We start from the raw sequence: 9,381 nt of genomic DNA on the forward strand, positions 1-9,381 counted from the left end.
GAATGTCGATTTAACCCAGTCCAGCAGATAATACTGTTTGGTGCAGGCGGACAGATTTGTCAGTTGAGATTTGTTTATTGATCTAATTGAACTCAGTAGAAGAGATGGTGGCTGCAGTTCTGCCACCGTAAAATTGGGTGCAGAGTTTAGTTTCAAAAGTGACTTGAAATAGTGTGGAGTTGTCAAGTTGGAAGTCATAAATAGGTCATTGGCCAGTGAAAGTATAATAACTGTTTATCTTGTGGGCACCCTGTATTTGCGATGAGCTGTCACTGTCAAGGCATCTAACTTGATTTTAGTCTTAATCGGTGCAGGCACTAATTTGGTATACACAGATCTGTTGATAATTGAATTATCAATCAACTGATAATGTCGCACCAGACCGGTATCACAGGTAATTGGCTCTTCCCAAAACCCCATTCGGCTTTTAATCCTTACTTTGAACTTGATTTTAGCCAACGAAAAGCTGCTGCGGGTCTTCGGTAAGTCGAAGGAAGGCAAGCTGCGATTAATAAAAATTTCTATCGAAAATGGTGAGTTTTTGATTCTAAAAATACACCTGCGGGACTCACCCAACCAACGACTGGTTCTTACAGAGGAGCTCACTTGCACTGGAATGCAAGAAGTGAAAAAAGACTGGGAGAAGGACTATGACAAGTTCATCGCACCACTCATCGAGGAGAACACTCCTTGCTACATCCTGTACCGCCTGGACGAGAAAACGTCTCTAGGGCACGCATGGCTCCTCCTCAGCTACGTCCCGGAGACGGCTACCATTCGGCAGAAAATGCTTTACGCTTCCACAAAGGCCACGCTCAAACTAGAATTCGGTTCATCGCATATCAAGGAAGAGCTACACGCCACAACCAAGGACGAGACTACCTTGCAGGGGTACTATCGTAACAAGAAGAATTTCGCAGCTCCGGCACCATTGACCTCGCGCGAGGAAGAGCTGAACGAGATCAAGAAAACGGAAGTGAATACCGACATTTCGACGGATACTCGCCACCAAACGCTGGGTGGGATCAATTTCCCACTGACTGAAGCCGCTTCGAACGCCATAAAGGATGCGACGCACGGCCTACACGACTATTTGCAGTTCAAGATCGATTTACAGGTGAGTTCTTCATTTGTTGACTTAATTAGGGGAAAGTGGGTAGTCGACCGCATCAGCGTCGGAGCAGATTTACGAACCGGTCAGCTTATCTCGGCGGTGACTCACGCGTATATTGTTCCCCAAACATTGGGTTGCCTGTGGCAATGAACCGAGCAAGATTAATGTTCTGAGGGCGAGGAAATTGAGTGAGTTTATGAGCCAGCTCCGTGGTTAGTGCTTTAATCGACTGGAATAATGTGCAGTGTTTACTCGATGGAATGCGATAGGCCGATTAGGCGCGCACTCGATTCGTACATTCATGGGTGCTTGTAAGTTAGAAATTAGAAACGTCGGGCAATTGTTTAGGCTGCTGTTTGCGATAAACTGAAACTAATCTGTGCAGCCATCGGATATGTTCTGATAGTCAAGTTTCCGTTTACGCAGTGGCGTTGGGAATGTTTTTCTTATCTTGCGAAGAGCTCATTTAATGCTGGATAACGAATCGGTGAAGAATTAGATAAAAATTCAGTTTTAAGTGATAGCACAACGTACTCTTGCTAATTATGCTGCGTTAGCTAAATTTGCGTCAAGATTTTAGACTAGTTTTCTGCCCACTCTACAGAAACAAATGATATATGCTTCTCAGATGACTGCTAGCTGCGAGCAACATTTGCATTCATCACCATTGTAAGAGCTACATTGTCTGTGCGAGAGATTCAGAGTTTAGGATGCATTTCGTGTCGGGTACAGGGCCAAGAGCAGCTAAGAAGGTGCAAAGGGGAGTGAATATATGAGCATCCATCAGAAACTGAAATTTGCTTTCGAAAAAAAAAGATTTATTTAATTTTTATACAAAAATCTCTTAGTTCTCTTCACCGTACTTTTCAGTGAACGTAATGTGTAGCAGCACCGTCGTCGTTTTTTTTCTTCGTCCTGGTCAAATATTTTTTTCATGTCAAAAAATATCCTTTTTCTACAGCGTTTGTCCCGGTCACAAGCGGAGTCGGTTCGTCGTGATCGGTTTCCCCATTTGGCTCTATCAAATGCCTGATCTGGATGCAATTGCAAAGCTTTCAAATTGCCATCCAGCGTATCAAGCCACTGTTGTTTCAGCCGGCCTTTTGGTCACCATCCATCAACTTCGAAGTTCAGAACAATCTTGGCGAGTGAAATCTCGTTAGCGCGAATTACGTGATTATACCATCGAAGACGCCTCTCTTGCAAGTTTTTCACAATTGGGGCACCTCCATATCGACAGTGGATATTTTCTTTTCGGATGTGATCGAAACCCGTTACGCCACAAATACAACGCAATATCCTTGTCTCCATTACCGCAAGACGCCGTTCATTGTCTTTTATAGTCGGCCAACACTCAGAATCATAGAGGGCGGCAGAACATTGCGGTAAATTTTGGGTTTGAGACGTTCGTTGATACGTCGATCACAAAAAACACCAGCTGTGGATCGCCACCTTATCTGGGTTGCGCTAATGTGTGAAGCAATTCCAATGGCTCATAGTATTGATCCGAGATATTTAAATCGCTCAGTTCTGATCGGTCGTCAAAAAATCAGTTTTATTTTCATTCACGTACGAGTTCTACTGACACTAAGTGTTGTCGTAGAGCATACCAGAGTTCCTTTGGCATACGGTCAAGCGCTTTCTCTAGATCCAGAAATGCAATGTAAAAAGGGCGATACTTCTCACGGTGTTTCTGCTGGACTACCTTTCCTTTTTCCATATTGGAACTGTTGTATTTTCTTGTCAGTCAGATGACATTCTACTGTCCTGAATAACTTGATTAAAGAATTGACTGAACCACAGTGTTGGGCCCAGCTCTTCGCTGTCCATAGCTTAGATGCGATGTCGTCAGGTCCTGTTGCTTTCTTCGATCTCATTCGTGGTATTGCTTCCTGGACTTCAGTTGCGCTGAAAAGTGGAACTGCTCCAAATGTCGGCAATGATTGTGGAAGTGGAGGGTGAACAAATTCTTCAGTTGAAATCTGTTCGAAATATTCCCGCCATCTATCCATCGCGGCACGACGGTCGATAAACAAAGTACCGTTCTTGTCATTAACAGAACAGAATCACAACAGTTCGATATCCTGTCTGCGATCGTGTCGGCTTTTGGCAAGTCGATCTCTCTCGCTATCACGAGTGTCTAGTTTATGGTAAAGATTTTTGTAATAGATCGCTCGGGTGACAGCGAAAGCTTTCTTTGCTTCCCGGTTGACATTCTTATAAATTTGCCAATTGGCGGGCGTTTTATCGTCGAGAAACTTGTGGTAGAGGCGTTTCTTTTCACGGACCTTCATTTCAACATCGTCACCCCAAAGCCAAGTATCTCGGTTTATGTATCGCTTACCTGACTTAGTGATCACGAGGGTGGCAGAGGCCGCTTTGTGGATCATGTCTTTAATCTGTTTCCACGATTCTTTCACATTCGTAATGGTTGGTAATCGTGTGAGATCGTCTCTTCTTTCTTTTCACGAAATAGCCAATGCCCGGCGGAACAGTGTGTTCCTCATGCTGTTTTATCGGTGGCTTGATTCGCATGACGGCAATCAACGGCCGATCTTGAGTTGCATCGCCTCATAGGGAACGGCATTGCAATCAGTGACGGTGGTAAAATACCGACGTCTTATGAGAATGTAGTCGATTTGAGTTTTACTATTCCCACTATAAAATGTGGGAAGATGAGACAATCGTTTGACGAATCATGTATTCATAAGTACAAGATCATGGGTGTCCGCAAAATCCATTATATACTCGCCACCCTCATTGCGCGTTCCAAACCCCTCTCCCTCATGGCAACTGTTACCGTCTGCCTTTTCACCCACATTAGTCTTAAGGTCGCCGGTAATGGTGATAGTCTTCAGCAGGCACGTTGTTGGTCTTTTCATTGAGAAGTTGCCAGAAGGCATCTTTCTCGGCTTCAGGTTGACCTGTTTGTGGTGCGTTCGTGGTGAAAAGTGACTATTGACTTCTTTAGTGTCATCATGGAAACCCTTTGAGATGGCAATGCCAACACCGTATTGGGTGTGTGGTCTACCAAAATAGAGAAGTTTATAGCCATTTTTACCTCGTTTGCGTCGCAGCTTCTGACATCAGACCATCGGGTTTCTTGCAGAGCGCAGAATCTTTGCACCTTTTTCGAAAGTTTGTTGCGAATTCCTCGGTAGTGAAGGTAATGTGTAGCAGAACCTCATCGGCAAGCTCGATAAAAAACTTTCTTTTCATGTTTCCTTCCAATCGAAAAAATATTTGAAAAAAAGTTCCGAAGGCAGAGTCAGAAAAATGACGATGGGTTTTGAAAAAACAGTAAAAAGTATTGAATAACCCTGCTAAGTTTCAAAAAGATCGGTTTAGTAGCTTTCGAGTAATTGTGACCACCGGTTTCAAACATATTATTTGTAGAAAAACATCGTTCATACTGTACGGGTTATTCTTTTTCAACGATCAAATCTCAGCAAATTTTATTTGGATAGACTTGAAATTTTAAGGATTTATTCTCAGATAGTTATACTTAAGAAAAAATGCAATAAAAATCCTTGTAGTGGGGGCCATTTTTGGATCAAAGTAAAACTTTGAAGATAATATTATGTGGTTCCAAGTTTGCTGCAGGACTTCGAGGTTTAGATTGATGGTCACTATCTGAGAACCAAAAAATATCGAAGTATTTCTCACCTGATAGGTTCTTGCACGATAGTGGTACCTGGGTTTTTCGTACCCTACATTCATTCTTTACGGACGGTTTTCTTGAATACACACAGTGTATCCAAGTCGCATGGTCTCCCAGGTTTCGCCAGTGTATTTCAGGCGATATTGGTAGTCTGTCGATGGCTGGAGTAGGATTCGAGCCCCAAGTGTAACATAGCCATTCTGACCAACAACCAGGCGGTCATCAAGGCCTCGTACTCAACGACGACATCTTCCCGGCTGGTGGGGCAGTGCAGAAACGCACTTAACCGTCTGAGCGGCACGCTCAAGGTCACTGTCCTCTGGGTTCCCAGGCATGGGAACATAGAGGGGAGGAGACCCTCATACATTTTCTCTGCGATTGCCCAGCTTCGGCTAGAGTCAGGCTGCGGACACTGGGTAAACCACTCTTTGGGGACCTCAGAGAGATTTCTAGCTGCAGGGTGCGAGAGCTGCTTTCCTTCGTGAATGCTACGGGCTGGCTCTGAAAATCCGGGCCGCCTGGACTCTGTCTCCCTGCTCCCATAACAACAGTCACGGTCTTAGGAGTTTGTGGCATCAAAACGGCGCACCAAAGCGCTAATTGGGCTCCTCGAAGCGACCACTGATACCTACCTACCTACCCTACATTCATCGAGTTTCATCATCGAGCATCAAACTTTCAGCACCTTAAGAAAAGTCATTGAGTTGAATTAGTATGCTGGCTTTTTGAAGGCGGTTTACTCAATAACAGGGGAACAAGCTGACAAGATTAAAAGCTTGGAGAAGAGTCACTGTACATGCGAGGAATGATGGCAATTTAAGATGATATTTTTGTATTATGTTGGTGAACATCAATACCGGGTATGCGATTACTGTAAATATTGCTGACAAAGAGGGTTTATGCAATGCAAATAACATTGTAATTATGTCAATCTCCAGGCATGCCGTTATTAAAAGGAATGTATTTTTAGTAATTTGTTTGGGTCCAACATATTTCGTTTTCTTCAGATTGTATGTGTCACGTCCTTGGTCCCACCTTTCTATAAATAAAAATAATTATTTTCGTAATACACAATTTTTGAACGTATTTATTCAAAATTTTGGAAACTCCTTTGATATCAAATATCCAATTCTATGAATTTACAACATCTCCCCCTACATATTTTTTTTGTTCACTTTTGCAGAATGAGATCATTGAGCTTGTAAAAGCGAAAAAACTCGCGCTTAGTGACCTTCAAAAGGAAATACCAAAAGATCAAGCACGATATCATATTTTCTCCTTCAAACACACGCACGAAGGCGACTATTTAGAATCATTCGTGTTCATCTACTCTATGCCTGGATATTCTTGCTCAGTAAAGGAACGTATGATGTATTCAAGTTGTAAGCAGCCCTTCCTGAAAGTAATTGAGGACTATGGAATGGAGATAGCGAAAAGGGTAAGTTCACCACATTCACTTGAGTTTCATTTGTAGAACGAATTCTAATTGTAAACTCCAAAGCTGGAAATCGATGATGGAGACGAACTCACCGAAGAATTTCTAATGGAAGAATTGCATCCGAAGAAAATACTGCATCGTCCGCAATTTGCAAAGCCAAAGGGTCCGCCTAATCGAGGGCCAAAACGATTGACGAGACCTCAGCAGGCAGAGTGATAGAATTTTTCGCCAATTTTTTTTTATTCTTTAAAAGATTCCTATTTTTGCCCTAACAAAAATTCGATAACAATGAAACAAATAACGGGTTCGTGCATTAGACCTGCATTTAAATTTAACTTTAAAGAGAACATGTATTCAAAGTGATAATAATAGACGAATTGACAAGAGTTTTATTTTAAACTAATCCGCATTATCTAATCCGAATTTAGATTTTGTCCATTGTTCATTCTTGGAATGAATGTTGAAAACTTCAAAACTTGTAGATCGTTTCAGAAATTGTAGAAGTGTTGGATTTCTGTATGTTAAATCAAAAATTGAAAAATATTGCATTTATGATCAATGTACTGACGTAGGGATGCCGATGTGATGATAAATGCTATTAAGTGAGTAATCTGATGTCTTCGTTTTAAAAAGTATTTTCTGTAGAAGTAAAAAATAAATGAACGAATAACTATTTGCGGCGTTTTGATTAATTGTAGGTGTCCTTACTGACTCTGATAGGACGAAAGCAGTGTAAAGAGTGTAAAACAGATTATGAAGACTGTGATGTCGATTTGAATAGATTCTTCCTGAATAGCTGAGTGGTGTCCATGGAGTTATTTGAAAAAAAGTAGCATCTTTTCGAAGTTATCAAGAGCCTCGAATATTTGCGGGTAAAAATGTGCATACCTGGACTGAGATGATATTTGAAGAAAAGTATTCGAATATCTACAGAGTATTCAAATTCAAGAAGAAATAAGGTAATTTTCCACTTTATTGTTTCCTAATCTATGATTTCTTGTTGTCAGTACTTCTCAAATAGATATCATCGTAAATTTGCAAAGTCATTTTCATGGTTGGAGACTAATATCCAATAATTCAAAAATTCAATACTTTATCTATGCCACAAGCCGTAGATGTAATCGTTATCCAGTCTAGGTCTGCCTTACTAAGGAACTCTCAAACACCTCGGTTTTGCGCGAAGGTCCGGCTATTCAATAACCGTAAAAGCTCTCTGACATTCTGGCCTACGCCAACGTTTCATCTCAGGCAGGGTCTGATTCGTCTTCTTTTTCTGCCATAGATATTGCCTTTATATACTTTTCGGGCTGGATCATCCTCATCCATACGGATTAAGTGACCCGCCCACCGTAACCTATTGAGCAGGATTTTACCCACAACCTGACAGTCATGATATCGTTCATAGATTTTGCCATTATGTAGGCTACGAAATCGTCCATTTTCATTTAAAGGGTCAAGAATGCTTTGGAGGATTCTTCTCTCGAACGCGGCCAAGAGTTCACACTTTTTCTTGTTAAGAACCCAAGTCTCCGAGGGGAACAGGCGAGATCATTGTCTTGTGTAGTAAGAGCTTTGACCATATGGTGAGATGTTTCGAGCGGAATAGTTTTTGTAAGCCAAAATAGGCTCTGTTGGCTGCCAACAACCGTCCGCGGATTTCATGACTGTAGCTGTTATCGGATGTGTGTTTTCGACCCTAGATAGGAGAAATTATCAACGGTCTCAAAGTTGTAGTCTCTTATCTTTATTCTTCCCGTTTGACCAGTGCGATTTGATGTTGTTGGTTGGTCGGTTTTTGTTGCTGACGTTGCCACCATATATTTTGTCTTGCCTTCATTGATGCGATGGCCAAGATCTCGCGCCGCCTGCTCGATCCGGATGAAGGGAGTTTGGACATCTCGGGTCGTTCCTCCCTATGATGTCGATATCATCAGCATAGGTCAGTAGTTGGGTGGACTTAAAGAGGATCGCGCCTCTCGCGTTTACTTCAGCATCACGGATCACTTTTTCTATGTCCAGATTAAAGAGAACGCATGATAGGGCACCCCCTTTTCTAAGACGGTTGTTGATGTTGAATGGTTTCATTTTTTGGCTGACTAAGAAACCTACTCCGAGCGCACGATTTACTGGATGGTCACTATAATATATTGTGTAGAGGCTCTTCTCCATGAAACCGGTCACACATTTCCTGCAACGCTGTTACATTAGCCCTATATTGGGATATCGGCTAGCTGCTTGGCCGTTCCATCTCTGCACAGGGAGCGCACGTTCCATGACAAAATGCGCAAATCGTTATTTCGTTTACGTTGTCAGGTTCGTCATTGTGATGTCAATCCTAAATACTACCCTTTCACCATCTTCTCAAATAGATATCATCATAAACTTGCAACCTACTTTAATGAATTTGTTTGCTAAAGGTTTACGTCACATGCATAGTTGGCGATGAATATCTCATAATTCGAAATATTACATATTTGGAAAGCGAATACTCTAACAATGTCACAATCGTACATGCTTCTTTTACTGTTACGTTGATTGACTGCGCTTTCTAATATGATTTTACGCTTGGAATTGGAACTGATCTGTGCTGCAAAGTATGACGTCTTCAATATAGCGCCCACAACTAAAAAAACCAACCCAGCGTTGGTCCCAAGGAGTATTGTGTGCTTTTCGAATTGCCACCAAGTAGGAATATGCATCAGTGATTGCTACCATGTTTGCTGGGCAACTACAGTTCGAATAAAAGACTCATCTAGTTTGAGGATTGTCCCCGGGTTGTGAGGAACAACTACCACATTTGTCGCAGCACTGGGTAACAATCTTCTTAACATGTCATTAGGACGTATTTCAATTATGTCTAGTCCGTGTTCATGGATGTCTTCACGATGGCTGTTGTATATTAGAGCGACGGAGCTATTGCCAGGGGAAAAAAACATTAAAATGTTGATGTTGTGCAGCGTATCAATTGCACAGGAACGTGTACAAGCAGAATCAGCTTCGTGCATGCCACCGCCTTTTCGCTAGTTTCGAGTCATTAGAATATAAACTATGCATCGAAATTTTTCTTTTCGACAAAGGGGGACATGTTCGGAGATTAAAAACCCAAATTTCGATTGCCCCTTCTATGTTTTTCCTATCGACGTTGCCTGGAGCAATGCAATCTTCCTG

The 9,381-nt window shown here is 42.0% G+C and overlaps 1 protein-coding gene across 1 annotated transcript; it reads left to right on the top strand.

Annotated features, from left to right (window-relative positions):
* The first annotated feature begins 165 nt into the window (after nucleotides 1–165).
* Nucleotides 166–6,886, top strand: LOC119660161 (twinfilin). The gene is made up of 5 exons (XM_038068565.1): nucleotides 166–394; nucleotides 456–533; nucleotides 597–1,117; nucleotides 5,959–6,213; nucleotides 6,277–6,886. Exons 1-5 carry the CDS (start codon nucleotides 370–372, stop codon nucleotides 6,427–6,429), a joined length of 1,032 nt encoding a protein of 343 aa, XP_037924493.1. The 5' UTR covers nucleotides 166–369; the 3' UTR covers nucleotides 6,430–6,886.
* Nucleotides 6,887–9,381: the final 2,495 nt, after the last annotated feature.

This window comes from Hermetia illucens, chromosome 6 (genome assembly GCF_905115235.1).
Source record: "Hermetia illucens chromosome 6, iHerIll2.2.curated.20191125, whole genome shotgun sequence".
In the NCBI taxonomy this organism is placed as follows: Eukaryota; Metazoa; Arthropoda; class Insecta; order Diptera; family Stratiomyidae; genus Hermetia; species Hermetia illucens.

Excerpts from the sequence above, each read along its gene's own strand:
- LOC119660161 (XM_038068565.1), top strand. The coding sequence starts at position 370 with ATGTCGCACCAGACCGGTATCACAG. Across the intron at positions 534-596 it reads AAAAATTTCTATCGAAAATG|AGGAGCTCACTTGCACTGGA; the intron begins GTGAGTTTTTGA and ends TGGTTCTTACAG. Across the intron at positions 6,214-6,276 it reads GAATGGAGATAGCGAAAAGG|CTGGAAATCGATGATGGAGA; the intron begins GTAAGTTCACCA and ends TAAACTCCAAAG.